We start from the raw sequence: 20,998 nt of genomic DNA on the forward strand, positions 1-20,998 counted from the left end.
ACGTCATCCAACCCTTCGTGACACGACATCCAGTGTATCACGACCTCGTATAGAGTACACTCACGTGAACTCTCTTCCATCCACACTATGACAACATCACTACGATACACGCCTCACGGTGCATCGCTACGCGACACGGAGTACGCGCCACGCGTACTCCTTTCGTTACAACACTCATCATCACGATGCACATCACACGGTGCATCGCCATACAACACGGAGTACACTCCATGTGCACTCCCTTTCTTCTACGCCACACATCACTACAGCACACGTCACACGACGCGTCGCTGCATTACACAGAGTACGCTTCATGCGTACTCTCTTCACACTACACGCCGTATCACATCTGTGGCATCCATCTCACGCCCATACTTCACAACATAATCCACAATGTTACACAATCAAGCCCAACACTTCACAACTACACTTCGCTTCATAACTACGCAGCGAACTCCACAAATACTAACTACACAGTCTACGATCCAACCCATCAACTACTTTAAACATAAATAACTAGAGATAGAAGGTTATACCATCGACGGGCTAACCCGTGCGTCGCTCGCTGCGCGTCACGATTAAGCGTCGGAGGAGCGTACGTGGCGGTAACACCGCGTACGGTGGCTGTCCACCACATAAAGTGGTAGTTTGAGTTTGGGAAAAGCTAGGCCTCGTGGTGGTCGAAGGTGGCGGAGCACGGCGGCATCATGCCGTGAACAGTAAATCCGAATGGTGGGTGTTTGCTTGAGGTGGTGGAAGACCATAGAACTTCATGGGAAGCTAGGGAAAGGTAGAGGAACATGTGGTGGAGCTGTGGTGGCGAGGTGGTGGCCATACGGTGGCTCACGGCGGCGGATCGGCCGTTTGAAGCCATTTTCGGCCTTGGAGAGTGAGGGAGAGTGAGAGCTCTACATAGCTCCGTTGGCCATGAAATTTCTTGGGGAAGTTCGTGGTGATGAGAGGAACAAGGTGGTGGTGGTGAAACACCATGGGTGGCCGTGTACGGTGGTGCACGGCGGTGCAACCGAACGTGTGTGTGTGAAGACCCATCAGAGAAAAAGTGAGAGTTAGGGGAAAAGAAGGACATGGGGAGGAAGCTCTTGACATGGTGGTTCCATTGGTGGTGCTTGGTGGCAGTTTCAACCGTGTATGGTGGTCCAAAGAGGTGAAAAATGGTTGAAGACCCATTTCTTTGAAGGAGAAAAGAGAGAAACTCGGTGTCCGGAAAAACACACCACCGGTGCAGTTGTGGTCGCCGGTGAGAGGGGATCACGCCGGTGTGGGAGGTGAGGCACGGCGGCCGGAGGTGGCGCCAGCTGGAAACTTCAACCGAACGGGCATGGAGGAGCACATGCACGTCGGCCATGAAGAGAAAAGAGAGGAGAGAGAAAAGAGAAAGAAAAAAAAAGAAAAAGGAAAAAAGAAAAAGTGAAGGAAAAAGGGTAGGGGTCTGGGTATTTATCTTCAATCCTACGCTTCGGGATCCTCAAAATGATCTAACGATGAATTAAAACACTGATTTGAAAACACGCAAGTATTTTATTTTAAATAAAACACTTTAATAAAACACTAAGAGAAATTAAGATAGAATATTATTTTATAAACTAAGGTTTATAAAATAATATTTTCTTCACCATTATATAAAATAATAAAGTATCATTAATTAATCAAAGTGCATAAAACACTTAAACAAAACACTGAGAGGAATTAAGATAGAATATTATTTTATAAACTAAAGTTTATAAAATAATATTTCTTCATCATTATCTAAAATGATAAAGTATCATTAATTAATCAAAGTGCATAAAACACTTAAACAAAACACTGAGAGGAATTAAGATAGAATATTATTTTATAACTAAAGTTTATAAAATAATATTTCTTCATCATTATCTAAAATTGATAATGTATCATTAATCACTCAAAGAGGATAAAACCATTTAATTTAAATAAGAGTTTTCAACGTAAAGTTAAATCTCTTAATATTTTAAAACAACTAAAATATCTAATATAAGATATTATCCACAATTATAATATTTTCAGAGCTCATTAAAATATTATAATTGTGCTACATTAAAACAAGCTTATCTAATAATACTGAAAATATCTTCTATAGATATTTTCTGAAAATATCTTCTATAGATATTTTTCTATAGATATCTTCTATAGATATTTTCTATAGATATTTTCATAATATTAAAATATCCATAAACTTTAAAATATCTATCTTACTTTGAAATTCGCATAATAACTTTCAGAACACGCCATCGAGATACAACTCGTAGAATAAGATTCAACATGTAGATCGAGGCTAGTCAGATAGACTGACTCTCGACACGTAGAGCAAGGCTCAGCACATACACCGAAGTTTGACACGTGAATCAAGGCTCGTACGTAAAGAAGAAGAAAGAAGGAGCGGATATTACACATGTTCACCTATTGTTGATCCACATCTATCCCCGGATGGCACAATGGTTGCTTATGTGAGGGATTGGGAATTGCATGTACTCAATCTCTTGCACAATGAATCGAAACAGTTGACTTATGTTGCCAATGAAAGTTCTTTGGTATGTAAAATGCTGACATAGATTCACACCTTGCCCTGTTTAGCTGGAGTCATGGCAGGTTCATTTTGTGTTCAATATCTATCCCCTATATAGACAACATAACATGATTATGATTGGGAACAAATGAAACATCTGTGAATTGGCCATGGCCCTGCCGTACCTTGTCTGTCCAAACTCATCAAAGAAATATGCTTCTCTTCGTTTGGATTTTGGTTTTTTTTTTTTTTTTTTTTGGGTGGGGGGGATTAAATGGGAATGGGTTACTTTGTTACTTTTTTTTTTTTTTTTTTTTTGATAGGAAAACATACTTCATTAAATAAAACTTACAAAGTACTTGAATCACTCCAAAGAATATTAGAAATTACATTGGAATATGCTCCCCACCATAAACTAATATTCTGCACACTTAAACCAAACTTGGCAAGTGAATGTGCTGCTGAATTGCAGCTTCTAATAACATGTTGTACTTGACAGGTACCAAAGCGTGTCATCAACTCCTTAGCTATTGAACTCGTTAACCACCAGCAATGAGTCACTTTCAATCACAAGATTTTGAATACCAAGATGAATGCAGAACTGTAATCCTCTAAGAATAGCTAAAGCCTCCACTTCAACAGTATTCATAACAGAAAACTCCTTCTTTGCAGCAGACATTATTACCTCACCCTTTGAATCCCTGACAATAGCTCCAATTCCAGCCATTGAACCCGTAGAAGAAAAAGCACCATCTATATTGAGTTTAAACACACCAGTTGGTGGGGCTTCCCATCTACACTGCTGTCTAATTACTGAAACAGATTTAGTTCTGAGTTCTTTATAAGACTTCTGCATTGCTAATGCATTTCCAACAATGGACTCGACTTTAACATCCTTTGCCTCAAACTTCTTCATGTTTCTTTTATACCAGCAGCTCCAGCATATCAGAAAGAACAGTTCAAGCATATCAGGTCCCAGATTCAGTTGCATTCTCTGAACTAAATCAAGAAAAGTATCATACTCTCTTATAGGTACCCGTGAAGGGAAATAAATGGACCATACCTCTTTGATGGAAGGACAAGAACAAAGTGCATGTACTATATTTTCTGTTTCTGCATTACAGAAATCACATCCCTCCTCTGTTAACACCTTCTTCTTCAGTAAATTGGATTTAGTTGGTAGAATCCCTTTGGCAGCTTTCCAAGCAAAAATTCTCACCTTTGAAGGGATCTTCATATTCCAAATAGACTTCCATACCTTTCTCAACACCATAGCATTAGAGGATTCACCATTCTGTCTATTTGCATATAAAGAATGAAACATCCTATAAGCACTTTTGACAGTATAAATACCAGTAGCTTCATTCTTCCAACAGACTTGATCCTCCCCATCATGAGTAAGCACAATCTTCAAGATTTGAAGAGCTATAGGTGGTGTAAACAGAGAATTAATCTTTCCCACATCCCATACTCTTTGATTAGCAACAAATAAAGAGTTGACAGTAGCATCCTCCTCACTAAGCCCATCTGCATTCTCACTTATTAGGGACCTATTCTGCTGTCTTAGAACAGTTTTAAAACCAGGAACCCATGCATCTTTCCATATCCTGACTTTGTTTCCTGAGCCAATCCTCCACTGACATCCCTCTTGCATTTTATTCTTTGTTCCCCAAATACCTCTCCATACAAAAGAGGGATTATGACCCAAAGCAGCATCAAAAAAATGTGTTGTGGGGAAATATCTAGCTTTAAAGATCTTGTGAAGTAAAGAATCTGTATTCTGCATTATTCTCTAACCATTTTTTGCCAAAAGAGCATCATTAAACACTCTTAAATCCTTAAAACCCATTCCTCCATTCTGTTTTGAATCACACATTTTTGCCCAACTCATCCAATGTATTTTTTACTCTTCTTTTCTTTGACCCCACCAGAATTTTGCCATCAATTGTTCAAGATCATAGCACAAAGAGGAAGGTAGTTTAAAACAGCTCATTGCATAGGTTGGAATTGACAAAGCCACAGCCTTTATAAGAATTTATTTCCCTCCAACTGAAAGCATCTTCTCTTTCCAACCTTGTAACTTCTTCCAAACTTTATGCTTAATATCAGAAAAAGCCCTATATTTTGCTCTCCCAACCAAAGGTGGCAACCCCAAATATTTCTCCAATTGCTGGCTGTTTTGCACTCCCCAAAGCTGAAGAATTTCACTTCTAGTTGCAGGTTGAACATTTGTACTGAAAACAATACTTGTTTTTGCTCTATTGATCATTTGACCTGAGGCAATCTCATAACAGTGCAAAAGATGTTGAATTCTCTGGTTTTCATACACATTTGCCTTACAAAATAAGATACTATCATCAGCAAAAAGCAAGTGTGATAGTCTAGGAGCACCTCTGCATATTCTTACAGGTGTGATCTCACCATTCCCTTATGCCTGCTTGAGCAAAGATTCAAGACCTTCTGTGCAAAGAAGGAACAAATAAGGGGATAAGGGGTCCCCTTGTCGAAGCCCTCTAGATGGAATGATAGGACCTTTTGGCTCACCATTAATCAAAACTGAGAAAGATACAGTTTTAACACACATCATCACAAGATCAATCCATTGAGTATTAAAACCCATCCTAGACATTACACTTTCAATAAAAGACCATTCCACTCTATCATAAGCTTTTCTCATATCCAACTTAATGGACATATAACCCTCTTTTCCCTTTCTTTTTTGTCTCAAGTAATGCATCACTTCATAGGCTATAAGAATATTATCTGAAATGATTTGGCCAGGTACAAAAGCACATTGTGAGGTAGAAATAACCACATCAAGCACTTGTTTAAGCCTATTTGCTAGAACTTTAGAAATCAACTTATATACTACATTACAAAGGCTAATAGGCCTAAATTCAGAAATCATTTCAGGCTTGCTTTTCTATGGTATTAGGGTTATAAAAGTATGATTTAAAGAAGAGGGAATTGTACCAGTTCTGAGGGCCTATAGAACAGCAGAGGTGACTTCATTTCCTACAATATGCCAGTATTGTTGGAAAAAAAGTGGTGGCATACCATCAGGTCCTGGTGATTTTGTAAGGTGCATCTGGTTTAAAGCAGCTTTGACTTCCTCTCTTGTAAAATCTTTTAGTAACTCCACATTCATATCCTTAGTTACTCTTCCTTGCAGCCCTTCCAGGAAATTCAGCTCCTCATTCGAATTGCTACTTTGTTGCTCTGATTGAAACAAATTCTGGAAGTAGGAAAGAATAAGTTGATTTCTGTCCTCACCATGCTGCCAAATCCCATCTTCATTTTTCAGGCTTGTAATCCAGTTTTTATTTTTTCTTTGAGATGCTTTATGATGAAAGAACTTAGAGTTACTGTCACCACCTTTGAGCCATAATGCTTTTGCTCTTTGGCTCCACAGTATCTCTTCTCTTTCTAACCAAACCTGAAGTTGATCCTGAGCCTTCTTCATTTCTTCTCTTGTTATACTACTTGGTTCGGCTAACTGAATTCTTTGAAGTGACTCTCGAGCCCTTTTGATCTGCTGTTTCACATGCCCAAACTTCTGTCTGTTCCATGCCTCCAGCCCCTTACTGCATGTGCTCAATCTGTCAATGATAGTACCTAAAGGCCTATTTGCATGAATTCCTTGCCAACATCTTGATATAACATCACCACATTCATCATCCTCCACCCACATTGCCTCAAATCTAAAAAGCTTGTGTCTATATTCATTCTGAGTAGAGCTTAGTACAAGAATGATAGGCACATGGTCAGAAGATGCAGCAACACCATGCACAACTCGAAAATGGGGAAAACATACTTTCCAAGAAGGAGTAGCAATAAACCTGTCCAGTCTTTCACTAACCACCCCATCTTCATATCTTCTGTTACACCATGTATATTTCTGGCCCTCAAATCCCAAATCAATCAAATTGCAATCATCAAGTACACTTCTAAAAGCTTGCATTAACCTCTCTGGTCGTGGCCTGCCCCCCAACTTCTCTTGTTGACTGAGTACTTCATTAAAATCACCACATACCAACCATGGTATATTTCCTTCTACCCTCAGTGTTCTAAGTAAACTCCATGTTTCCTCTCTTTTTTCAGTTTCTGGGTGTCCATACAAACCAGTGAATTTCCACTCCAACCCTCCATCATTCTCACTACTTTTGGCATCAATGTGAAACAAAGAGTAACTTGTTATAGATAACTTTATTTCCTTCCTCCATAATAATGCCACACCACCCTTCCTTCCATCACTATCCACTGCAAAACAGCATTCAAGCCCAACTCTCACACGAACTCTTTCCATTTGTCTACTAGTCAACTTTGTTTCCATTAAAAATAAAACCACAAGATCTTCTCTCCTGACTAAGTCACAGAGAGCTCTACCTCCTCGTGGGTTCCCAAGCCCACGAGAGTTCCAGCTTATAGTTTTCATTGTTCTCGGCGAGGCTGCTGAACAGCCACCACCGTTGTGTTTAAACTGAGATCCTCACTTTCAACCATATCTCTCCTACTACGTTTTTGAATAGAAGAAATCAGTTGAGTAGAAGAAGCCTTCCTCTTACCTTTCACTTCTGTTACCAGAGACACTCCAGTATCTGCATGAGCTACGTGACACATTCTGACCCACTTTCTAATAGGCCTGCCCCTCTTTGATTTTGGTTGTGTTTCCTCCTCTCCTATGGGCTGAAGCCCACTTGTATCAATCATCATTTGTTCAGCCACTATATTAGTATCTTCATATGATGGATACTGAACCTTTTCCATTCTGTCATGCTTTGAGGAATCCTGCTTAGTTGGCATATTAGTTATAACACCCGGAGTCATCATAGCCATATTATGACATGCTACGTTATCTCCCATTAACTCCTCCTCCCGTAATTCATGCATAACAGAAACATCAAATAACTCATTCTCTTGTAACGTCTCCTTGTTCTCCTCTCTCTTCTCTGTCGATTCCATACCTCCTAGCTGGACACCAGTGGCCTGTCGTTCACTCCCTGATGAAACTTCCGGTGTAGACTTCATATGAGCTGAAGTCTGAGGTTCAGTACTCTCCTTCCCTCTGCGTTGCAATGATCCAGCACGTAGCCAAGGCCCAAATGGTAATTGATCAGCAACTCGTGTCTCTTGAGGGCCAGCAACCTCACAGTCTTTAAGTTGATGGCCAAGTTTGCCACACCAGTAGCAAAAGTTTGGCAAGCGTTCATAGACAAAGCGGATCCAACATATACCATACTGACCCAAATTAACTTTGACACCACGCATAAGGGGCTGTGATATATCCATCTTGACTCTAATTCTCATGAATTCTCCCCATGCAGCCTCGCCTTGTTCACCATCAACCTCCTCCACAGTTCCTATCTTGTTACCAATAAGGCGTCCCACCTCCTCATTCATTGCATTTAACAGCATCTCATGTAATCTAATCCAAAAAGAAGCTTCTGAAATTTTAATTTTAGTTACCTGTCGATCACCTTCCAGTCATTGCAACAGAACTAAGTTTCGATCAAATGACCAAGGTCCCTCACGAAGAACACGTTGCTTATCACGCTCGTCCACAAACTCCACCAGAATAAGCTTAGGCCCCAAATCCTTAAAACTCACTTTATGAACTGGTTGCCACACTTTCCTCATCATGCTCTTGAGGGCCTCACGATTATAATACCGATCCGACAACAATGACATCACCAGACAACGTTCACCACTTAGAATATTTGGTTCCAAAACATTAGGATCCACATGAATCTCACTTCTCTCTTTCTCGGATAGAGACAAATGTTGGTATAAGGATTCAATCTCATCTGCCATTGAGACAGGAGACAAAAGAAAAAGAAGAAAAAACCTGCACTGGGACAGGGGAGAGAACCTCTACGCAGAGAGAATTTCAGGAGTGTATTTATTTAGCAATCTAGTTACTTTGTTACTTTAATGTGCCTGAAAGTATAATTTTGACATTTTATCTTCTCATTTCAAATTGTTTCAATTTTGTGGTTGTGATAATAAGGTGATTTGTAGGTTTTCAAACTACAACTTATCAGATTGACAAAATGGTGCAGTGGTCTTTCTGGTTATTATATTAGTGATTTCTTTGCTTTACTCATAAGAGTATAACTTTTACTTTCCCTTGGAATTGTGTTCTATTTAACTTTTTCCTTCTTGCTTATGACACTATATCCTTGCGTATTGCAAATTCATGGCCTTGCTGAATATATAGCTCAGGTGAGAATTTCATTTGATTTTCTTTTGCATTTTATAATATATAAAGCTAGGCAATTGTTTGGTTTCCTTCTAGTCAGTAGTTCCTGCTTCTGAGCGTTCAAGTGTCAAATATTTTGCTTTCAGAAGCCAAAAAAAAAAAAAAAAATTGTTTATTTGTTCGTATTGCTTATTTTTTTGAAATAAATTGTTTACCAGACTGACTGTGGTCCGAGAGCAGATGGATTTAAATGAGTCTGATTCTCTTGTTCATTCCTTGACTTTTCTCTCTTTTTTGTAATCCAGGTTCGTGTGCTGAGAAAAAAGTACCCAACATTTGATATGGAGGAAATATTCACAAGACTGTTAAAATGATCCAAAAAATATTTAACAATGTTATTTATTTTGGATTGCTAAGTATTAGTTTAATTAATTGTGATGTATTATTATTTATTTTGCTCTATGTAAATTTTGTTTTGCATTGTGATGTAATAACAATATTATTTATTTTGCATTTTTAATTATTTTGTTCTTTAATTTATTTTTTATAGAATTCTTTTAAGAAGTGTTTAAATTATTTTTTTAAAGAAATTTGGGCAATTTAAGGATGATATCAGAATTTATTTAAAAAAAAATTGCTATAAAACATTGTTTTAGGTTATAGTCTTATTTAAAAAAATATATATGTAAAAACCCGGATTCAATCCGGATTTAAGCCAAAAAAAAGAAAAAAAATTGGATATGTGATTACAATCCAGATATTCGGATTGGATCCAGTTATTCATCCGGATTGAATCCGGATTAATCCGGACGGATAACAGCCCATTACTCTCCATTTTGCCGTCCGATCTCACATTCCTCTGCATTCAGATTTTGTTATTACGCTCGTACGTACACACATTCCTCATCAATTAATTTAACTTTTTTATACAATAATCGTACTCTCACGCTTATTTGTTTTTGTTAAGTCTTGTTTAGATAGAAAGATACTATAAATATAAATATTTTTTAATTTTAAATCTTCAACTTTTTAATCTAATTATTACATAATTATTATAATTTTTCTAAACTTTTAAATAAAACATAAAAAATAAGTTTTGCTACAATAATCACTTTTATATATTTTTAACAGACTCTATTAATGTGATTAGTCAAATCAGTTATTTTATATTAAAAAAATGTGACACAACTAATTATATTAGTGGAGTACATAAAAGTGACTGCATATAGAATTTTTGATATTTTATTTTTATTCAACTTTTTCTCTCTTTTTTTTTCCCAAAATCTCAAAAAAATTTAATTTAAACTAATTCTAATTTATCTCATCTCATCTCATCTCAATTCAAATATCTCACTATTATTTACAAACCATTTCAATTCATTATCAAAATCAAACCTTATTCTATAACTAGCTTTTAATAAAGTCTTATATATGATGTTGACAAATAATATAATTAAAAATAAAATGGATAATCGAAACGTTATTGCCTATCTTATATGATATTGTGAAAGATCAGAAAGTCAATTGATGGAACCTTCGTACGTGTGCATAGGATGATGTGGATTTTCCTACAAAATAAAAATAATAAAATAGTGACAAATAATTGAGACCATATCATAAGTAATTGTGAAAAGCATTGACCTTCAATTAATTAGATGAAATATTCAACTCCACCCCCACCTATCTTTCATACCTAAACAACCTAAACACTCGGATTCATGTGCTTTAACCACTTGATACTTACGTGCATGACAACTGCTACACATCGTGCGCTTTACGTACGTCCTTTGAAGATACCTATTGCCTCAAATTCCACAAACTAACAAAAATAAATAAACTGACAGAGATAGAGACAGGCCTAATTTTTTCTCTCAATAACTCATATATAGATATATATAAATATATATATATATATATTAAAGGCAAAATGATGATAAACTAGACAGAACACATGGCCTGATCAGCAGAATATGGTTTGGCGAAATGTTCACTAATGTAAAAAGTCCAACCACTACATTTTTAATATATGCTATTTGATCACAGACAATGAAATCAGGCTAAATTAAGGAAGCTAAATTAAAGTTTATATATAGAAATGAGACCCACCTATTTTAAATTAATCATTGATAAAATTTATTATTATTTTAATTTTTTTATAAAAGAATTTATATGTATTTCAATCTATTTTATATATTTAAATATATTTTATCTATAAAATAATATTATAGAAAAATTAATTCACATCATTTAAAATTACCACAATATTCAAATTCAGTCTGATTTTATCTCACGGCGCAACCCAAGTGATCGTGGCCCTCGACTAAAGAGAGCTGCAACGAGAATTTCGCATGATTAGGTTTGACAAGTAAAATAAAACATAAAATTTTCATTTTATTTGATTTTTTTATTATAATTTTTTTAAATTTTTACATAAAATATAATAAATAATTCAACGTTTTCAAATCTTAATTCAATTTTTTTAAATTTTAAAATAATAATAATATTAAAAAATAATATTTTAAATTTTCATTTAAAATAAAAAATTCTTATCTACACGGAATCCTCTAACAGTAAAGCCTTAAGTTCCTGAAGTTAGGGACATGTGTTTCTTCGTAGTTATAACTCGACGCCTACTATGTAGGTAGAATACTGGCAAATAGTTGTATCATAATTAATTGAGTACTGTTAAGTACTATTATTGGCCGTATGATCCTCCTCGTAATCCTTTAAAAATATATAGTATTTATTATTAAAAACTTATTTTTTTTCAAGTAGTATCTATATTTATTTACTTCAGCTTTTAAAAGGAGAGCGTCGTGCTTATATATTTTATGATATAAATATCATTTCTCTAATTAATTTGTAGAATTATCTTATGGTACCACGCGATTAGTTAGAAAAAAATCATGTTTAAAATAAAAGGGCATCTAAAAATATAAAAGCATGAAGACTAAAATTCTAGATTCTTTATACTACTTTTGTATTTGTGTGGTTTTAGAAAAAAGATATTTATAATTTTAGAATGTGTAAATCTCGCACACCAATTTTTAAAAAGATATTTAAATATTAGATCTACGTAAAAAAATGATTTTTAACAATAAATCCCATTTATTCAAAGGAGTACACGAGTTTTGTATATTTTAAGACTTTATCTATCATTATTTTTAATTTTTTTTTTTAATAAACCACTTGTGTTAAGAGAGCCATCCAAAAGGTGGATTTCCAATGACCAAATAGCATTATTCTTTAGTTTTGATCTTATTTCCATTGGTGGGGGCACGCCCTCTCTTAAAAATAAAAATGTTTGATAATGGTTTTAAAATATATAAGTACCATGTATTTACTTTTTTTAAAAAATGGAATCACTATTAAAAAGTGAATTTTGCATTCGTGTCCCCTATTTACAAGATTTCTTTTATGGGAAATGGTTATATAATTATAAATTATGTAAAATTCATGGACTCCATAAGAAAAAATTATTTTTTTTATAGTGAATTCTACTTTTTTTTAAGGACAATGCGAGAAGTTTGTACAATCTTATAATTTTTTTTAAAGACTTCAAAAAAAAAAAAAACCTTTTTTGATCAGACAATGTGCAATACTTGTATATTCTAAAATTACATCTAATATTACTCTTTTTCTTTACTGAAAATTTGTGGGACTTGAAATTTTAAGACGGTACAAATCATGTTTTTTTACACTTGAATTATAATTTTGTAAATAGTAATGAAATGATTTGAATTAAGATATTTATTGAATTTTAGAAAATCTGAGAAAAAATTGAATAAAAATATTATAAAATTAAAAAATTATTTAAATATAAATTTTATTTTAATGTTTGAAAAAATTATATTGATTTTGTGTTTTAATTTAAAGTTTGTAAAAATTTTAATAGTTATAAAATAATTAAATGAAAAAGTTAAGAATTTAAAATTAAAAAATATTTTATGATCGAGTGATACTTGTAAATGAATTTATGAAAAAAATTATGATAATTTTTCGTTACCCGAACCTACCATTAAATTCTACTTACATAGTAGTACTTTATCATGTTTTTCAATAATATTAAATAAACTCATAAATTCTATAAGTGGTGTATACTCTTTTTAAAAAGAATGACTAAAGAAATTAAATTTTTTATGTGTTCACATAAGTTATAAGTTAGGAAGCAAGCGACATACAATATTTTTAAAAAATTAAGAGGAAGATTTTAAGTATAAAGAGATTATATAAACTTAATTTTATAAATTGACGTGATTTGGTGTGATTTATCAAAATATTAAATTCATTTTATTATAAAATCAATTTAATCTATTTTATAAAATTATTTTAATTTATAAAATTATTTTTATATAATTTTTTTTTTTATGACGGTAATAGTTCAAACCCCACAATGAAACATTTATAAAAAAATGAAAAAAAAATCATTCGGATGAAAAAATAACGATTAAAATTGTTTTTTTGTAATTTGTGTGGGGGGACATTGTGATTTATGAAGAAGTAATTATCTCCCGCCTGCAGTTTTGTTTATTTACTTAATTGAGTGCTCCCGCGAAGTCATCATCAAATATGTAATTGCCTAAAAAGCAAAGCCAAGGTAAACAAAGGGCAAACAAGTTAGAGATACGAAACAACCGTCACGGCCCAATGGTGTGTAATGATCATGTGAACAAAAGAGATGCTGTGAGGAAACGCATGGTGAGGTTAGGAGACAGCTCGAAAAAAGAGGGTGGACCAGGCCGGGAAGCTTTCGCTATCCAAGCTGTCAATTAAACTCGTAAAGGATACCGTATTTATTGAAAGGCGAATTGGGTCCCACGCTAAAAGCTGTGAACCCAGATATCTGACTTTTCGGCTCAATTTCCGATTTACTAATAAAACAGTACTCTCCTTCCCCACTCTCAGATCTCACTCCATTGATTTTGATTTCTCGTGTTTCTTTGTTATTCGGGTGGTGCTTATCCCATCGCCGGGAGCTCCAGCTGCGGGCTCCGGTAGATGTTTTGAAGTTTTTCTTTTTGATGAATTTTTGTAATATATTTTAGTATTTTATAAAAAATAAAAAAATTATAATATTATTAAAAATATTTACTTAAATATTAAGTAAAGAAAAAAAATCACAACAATAACTTCTAAAAATAAGAGTATCATTTTCATACAACTCTCAAATTATCTTTGACCCAAGCCCATTTCTCTCCCCTTTACAGACCCAATTGGCAAAATATCTAAAAAAATATTTAAAATATATCATTATTGGAAAACATAAGGACACAACAAAGTTAAAAAGGAATATAAGTTCTTATTATAATCTGAAACGATTTAATGATTTATAATAAAAATGATTTTATGACATAATATATATTTGAAAAAATTTTACACTAAACTTTAAAGCTTTAAATGATAATTAACGGATGAAGATAAAGGAAAGTCGTTTTCATACTTGTTTACCAAATCGGTTAGAAACTTTAGATAAAAGTAATTTAAGAGAGAAAAAAAAATGAAATCCCTTAGAAATGAGAGTATTTAAAAGCATTGGGATGAATAATACGAGCAGTTAAATTTGATACCCAATTCAGTATCATTTGTTTTTTTTTATTTTATTTTTTTTTTATAAGAGGGTGAGGAGTTTTCTATTTGAAGAACTGAATTATATATCATTAGATCATCACGCTTTTGGCCTATCCCGGATCATTGTTAGAGAGTAAGTTGCAAGGAAAATAACAATTTATTTATTTATTTTTATTTCTTATTTTTTATTGAAGTTCTAGTTATAAATTATATTGGTCATTCAATTATTCAAACGCCTCACAAATAAGTAATATTTCTCGTCGTTCTGTTCACAAGTTGGTGGAAGAACAATCAATATAATTGATATGAGATTATTTAATTTATAATATTTAAATTTATAAATTCTACTTACAAATTAAAACCTGCCACATTAACAATAATCAATATGTAATCTACAGTTTAGGATGGTAATATATGTCACGACTCGTGAATTCAATATATGAAGACAATATGAAATTAGCATGTTTAGATTTGATATAAATAGATTCAAGTCAAAACGGGTTGAACCGTTAAAATATGATTAAAAAGCAGGTCAATAATAGGTCAATCTACTTAATCCGCAATAATTTATTTAAAATTTATTTAAAAACTAAATTTTTATTATTGTTGAGTTATAATATTTATATTTCTAAATATCCTTATATTTTTATTTTTGAGATTGTAATTATAGACCCATACTTATAATTGTTATTATTGGATTTATAATATTTGTTTTATTATATGTTAAACTTTAATAAATATGGATATTTTTTGTTAGTAAGTAGTTTTATTATTATTTTAGATATTGTGTCTACTAATAAATATAGATTTTAACTTTTATTTAAAATTATATTAATCATATCAAATGAGTTATTTAGGTCAGTTTAACTAATTTATATGAAATAAGTTGAAATATATTGTTTTGTGTTCATCGGTTTCTAATAAATTATTAAATGGGTGACACGATATGACCATATATTTAAGTAAATCGTGTTAAGATTTAAATGTCTGACCCATTTCTAGTTTAACAGATTAAGTTTAGATTGAACTATATAGTCAAATTTCTATGATATGATATGACGTGCAAAACTAATTGCAACCCTATAATTTTCTAATACAAATAATAATAATTCCAAAACAACTTATTTTTGTCCATCTAGTTATAAATTACACAATCGATCATATTCTTCTCTACTTTTATTTTATCATGGGACACTTTGTATTATCTTGGATTATTTCTATTTCTTAATAAGAATTAAATATTAATAATCAACGCCAACTCATTTTAATAATATAAAACTTAGATTTTTATTAAAATATTATGTTATTAGATTATTTATATAAATAATAGTGCATACTGCATAATCACTTAATAATTACTTAGATAGACTGACCGTCCCCACTCTCCAAAGTCGCGTCTCCATTGTCTGTCGCTGCTGAAGTGCTACCATTTCTTCCTCCATTTCATTTCCTGCTCCTCTGCCTCGCCCCTTTCCCTACAATACATCCATACATCCATCCATCCCCCTCACCTTTTATCTCTACCCTGTCTCTCAAAACCCTAACAAAACTCTCTCTCTCTCTCTCTCTCCCTCTCTCTCTGTTCGCTGAAAAAGCAAGCAAGCTCGCAAGCTCGCTCGCGACGTCAGCCATGAAAGCACCAGAAAACGACCCAATAACCCTCTCCAACCACCTCATCTGTTCGCTCCTAGACTGTATCCCACACGCTGAGACCTTCAGAGGAAAATGGTCTCTAGTCAGAGCCAAGCTTACTGATCTCCAAATTCACCTCTCCGATTTCGCCGACTTCCCCAACTCTTCCTCATCCATCCCTCTCTCTCTCGACCTCCTCCACTCCATTTCCCACACATTGACCGACGCCGTCTCCCTCTGCCACAAGTGTCAGACCCCTAATTTTTCAGATGGTAAGCTCAAGACCCAGAGCGACATCGATTCCGTCCTAGCCAAGCTCGATCGCCACGTCAAGGATTCCGATATTCTGATCAAGAGCGGGGTTCTCCGAGACGGCGTCGCCCCGAGCACCTCTTCTTCCTCTAAGAGAGAGGCCGCTCGGGCTGAGTCGAGGGGCTTGATTACCCGCTTGCAGATTGGGAGCGCTGAGTCCAAGAACTCGGCCATGGACTCCTTGCTCAGGCTTCTCGAAGCAGATGACAAGAACGTGATGATCGCCGTGGCGCAGGGAATGGTTCCTGTGCTCGTTCGCCTACTCGATAGCTCCTCCTCCTGGGAGATGAAGGAGAAGGCCCTCGCCGCGATCTCTAGGATCTCTACGGTGGATAGTAGCAAACATGTGCTGATCGCCGAGGGTTTGTTGGTTTTGAACCATTTGCTCCGTGTTTTGGATTTGGGAAGTGGATTCGCCAAGGAGAAAGCTTGTGTGACCCTCCAAGCGCTGACCTTTTCGAAGGAGAACGCAAGGGCGATTGGGTCTCGAGGTGGGGTTTCGTCGCTGCTGGAGATTTGCCAGGCCGGCACGCCGGGTTCTCAAGCTTTCGCTGCTGGGGTTCTGAGAAATCTCGCTGTGTTCAGTGAAATCAGAGAGAATTTTGTCGAGGAAAATGGGGTCGCCGTTCTTTTGGGGCTTGCAAGTTCGGGGACTGTATTGGCGCAAGAAAATGCAATTGGGTGTTTATGCAATTTGATCTCCGAGGATGAAAGTTTGAAGCTTCAACTTTTCAAGGAAGGTGGGATTGAGTGTTTGAAGAATTTCTGGGACTCGGCTCCTACGGTTCAGAGTCTCGAAGTCGCGGTGGACTTGTTGAGGCACTTAGCCTCGTGCCCCATAATCGCTGAAGTTGTTGTTTCAGATGGGTTTGTAGCCCGGCTTATGGGGGTCTTGAATTGTGGCGTTTTAGGGGTGAGAGTTGCGGCGGCTCGTGCTGTGTACGAGCTGGGATTCAGCACAAGAACTCGGAAAGAGATTGGTGAATGTGGTTGCATTGGTCCTTTAATCAAGATGTTGGATGGTAAGGCTGTGGAAGAGAAAGAAGCGGCCGCCAAGGCCTTGTCGATTTTGATGTTATATGCAGGGAATCGGAAGGTTTTCAGGAAGGATGAGAGGGGAATGGGGAATGCAGTCCAGGTTTTGGATCCTTCGGTTCAGAATTTAGATAAGCAATACCCTGTTTCTATATTAGCCTCACTTGCGCATTCAAAAAAGTGTAGGAAACAAATGGTTGCTGCCGGTGCTTGTGTTTACTTGCAGAAGCTTGTTGAGATGGATATTGAGGGGTCCAAGAAACTATTGGATAGCCTTGGTCGTAGTAAGATTTTGGGCGTTTTCTCCAGACCTTAGCAACGGAATTTGATGTTGAATTCGGCGCAAAAACATGGTTATAGGAACAGGAGGATCATTTCTATTGATCTGTATGTAAAATAGTCGTGTTTGTTCTTTTTCAGTTATTTTTTTGGTTTGTTTTTATCTGTTTTAATGTTCATAAGCGCTGTTTATTTGCGGTAGAAAAGCCGATGTTGCTAGCTTAATTCTTGATGAATACTTCTTCTGTGTAGAGACATGATATAGGTTTGGTGACCTAACTGGATTCGAGTTATTTTATTGTTTTTCCCCCACTCAAAAACTTAATAAATTTTATTGCTTTCTGCTCCGACTTTTGTTCTTGTACTCTTTCTTCTAGTTCTATTTAAGCTAACAACTTACAGAGCAAGGCTTCTCTCTGTCTTTCTTGCTCATTCACTTCCATTTCTTTCTGCACGAAGCACTCATTCTGTATTCCAGGGAGTTATTTTCAGCATTGATACTAATTAGATATCTCTATAAGAAATTGTTTGCCAATTATTGCCCAGTGTTCTCTAATTTTATTGAGTAGAAGAAATCTTCGTGGCTGATACGTTTTAAAGAATTGTGGAACTTGGTTTTAAGCATTTGAGAAGCATTTCATTATCATATGCAGCAAGGAAAAGGTTGCTTTGTGGCCCTGAAACCAGGTTGGCAGGCAAGGCAACTCGTCTCTTCTCCTCCCGTTTCTGGGACAAAAACTTCAATTATTTAGACGAATTAGTTGGTTTCCACACAATTTAATAATTTAGATTTTCACATTAGTTTAGTACCTGTTTGCAATTTGGCAGGTCTCCCCTGTTTGATGTCCACCTAATACATGTGCATTTGTTCCTGACCACGTGCATTTGCTCTACGCGTTGCCTGAAATTGCACTCTTTGTGTTGGCAGTTACCTAAACAAGTAGGGATCTGCAAAACTGTTTTTCCTTCAAGACTTCAATGCCCGTCTTCTTCTTCTTCTTCTTTTTATTTTTAATTTTTAATTTTTTATTTTTTATTTAAAAAAAAAAAAAAAAACTGTTTGGACATGAAATGAGACAATTAAAAAGCCTTTTGTTTTGGTGCAAATTGCAATATCGACACCCCGGTTGGACATGAAATGAGACAGCTCAGTCCGGTGAACCTTATTTATTCCAGTGGTTTGCCTTTCCAATTTATTGATATCGTCAATTCAAAGAATCGAAAAAATCTATTTCACCTCTAATATAATCAACGTTGGCTTCGTCAAAAACCTAGCCAGCTTCAAAATTTGATGATATGTCTAAGAAATTTGGTAAAGACATCTATGACAAGATTTGAACTATAGTAAATGTTGGACTTTTTTCAAATTTGAAGGGCTACTATTCATTCATCAACTTTATATTTTATTCTAGTTTTAATCTCGACAACCGCCTCTTCTGAGTGCTTTCCTCTTTCCTGGGCGAATTCGAGTTCTTTTGACAATGGCGATGACCATCGAAGGTACGATTCCCACTTCATAGAATTATTGTTTAAATGATTATTGCGGGTCTGGGCGGGCTTAGCCAAAAAGGATTGGACTAAGGTTTCAAAGCACTAATTATTTCTAGGATCTGAACGAGCGAAACTATGTGGATTAATGGATGTAGAGAAAAGTTAATTGATTTGATTTTCAATACTGGTAGTTAACGCAATGGATATTAATAGTTTTGAAGATACTAATAGTTGGGAAAAAAAATAATTTAATTAAGATGAGGAAAAAAATTAGTTTGGAAACAATAATTTAAGTATTAAATTAAATTATTAATTAACATATGGTTATTGTAATTGTAAAATATATAAAAAAATTAAAAATATGATTATTAAAAGAATAATATTATATTATTATTTTGATGAATCGAATAGCTAATCTAATGTAGAATTATTGTTAAAGAGGTTTTGGATTTATGAAAAATATGTATTTTTTATCAAATTTTAGAGACGGTTTTGATAAAGTCAATGCCAATGTTCTAACATACCACTAATGCGTCTTACTCATAAATTTATCCAAGAATGGTAAAAGAAAAGAATTATAGCCAGAGAAATTTTACAAAAAAATAAATTTACAGGTGATTTCATATGATATATTAAATTTATTTTATAATAAATATAACTTTACAATCTATCATATCACATTAAATTATATTAATTTATAAATTTATTTTTATGAAATCTATTTGTAATTATTTTTTTTTTATTTTTATTTTTATATAAAAACTAAAGAGCACAACTCTTACATAAGCTGAGTCTTATGTAAGCATTTCCAAGTTCTGGAATGCGTTTCCTATACATACATATATATATATATATATATATATATATATATATAAAATAACTCTTACAGGTCTACCTTTTAAGGAAGTCTAAATTTATTATCTTGTTTAAGAAACACTAGATTCATTAATGTTCTTCAAATAAAGAGAACTATTATGGTAAAGGTACCTACCCACCGCTCATTGATATCAGAATATTTGGTCACCACCCACTTTTTCAAACAAACGGTGAATGTGTTTGAATAGGTGACTATTCAAAATTGTTGGGTATATGGGCTGTCAAGGCTGATTAGTTCCCTGGTCCGTCGGACAAGCCACCACACACAGCTAGTTAGACCCAAAAAGTTAAAATTAATTATATTTAAATTATTAATTAAATTATAGTTAGTGTTAACATTAAAATGGGCCAGCGCTCACAAGAAGCCGAAGGTAAAATCGCAACCAAATTCAGAACAAGATGGTGGACAAGTCACCATCCAGATGGTGAGGCGGTGGACAAGTCGATAGATCACACTCAACTCCTTGAAAGATGGCCAAGCAAAGCTAATTGCTCCTCTTTTGGGGAAATGTCTCTTGACACGAAAAATTGATGTCAAATCATTAAATATACAACATATAAAAGAGATATCTTTCCAGTTAACTTATCTTATCTTACCTTACCTTAAAATTTTTTATAATCTCATTTCTAAACATAATTTAAATCTAAACACTTTTTAATTTTAAATTTTAAATTTTTTTATCTAATTATTATCTTATCGTTATAATCTTTTTCAAATTTTTAAATAAAATACAAAATAATTATACTTTTTTTAAATACTAAAGTAAAAATAATATTTTAACTTTATAATATTTATATTCAATATTTTAACTCTTCTTTTTCAAAATTTAATAAAATATATTAATTCAAATTATTTTATTACTATTTACAAACTAATTTATCAATATTAATAAATTTTTATTTTATCTCATTCTCTAAACGAGACTTTAAAGCGATGAAAGCTAACGAGATAGAGACTCTCATCACTTTAAAGAAGATAATATTGAATAAAATGCAATATTTAATAAAGGTTAGTTTGAATTCAGAGATGAGATGCTATAAGATAATTTTAGATAAAAAAAATT

At 34.1% G+C, this 20,998-nt stretch overlaps 1 protein-coding gene across 1 annotated transcript; it reads left to right on the top strand.

The window, feature by feature from the left end:
- The first annotated feature begins 15,669 nt into the window (after positions 1-15,669).
- On the top strand, positions 15,670-17,914 carry LOC122290131. Its single transcript, XM_043097683.1, has one exon. It carries the CDS (start codon positions 15,940-15,942, stop codon positions 17,602-17,604), a length of 1,665 nt encoding a protein of 554 aa, XP_042953617.1. The 5' UTR covers positions 15,670-15,939; the 3' UTR covers positions 17,605-17,914.
- The last annotated feature ends 3,084 nt before the right edge of the window (positions 17,915-20,998 follow it).

Source organism: Carya illinoinensis, chromosome 12 (genome assembly GCF_018687715.1).
Source record: "Carya illinoinensis cultivar Pawnee chromosome 12, C.illinoinensisPawnee_v1, whole genome shotgun sequence".
Taxonomy (NCBI): domain Eukaryota; kingdom Viridiplantae; phylum Streptophyta; class Magnoliopsida; order Fagales; family Juglandaceae; genus Carya; species Carya illinoinensis.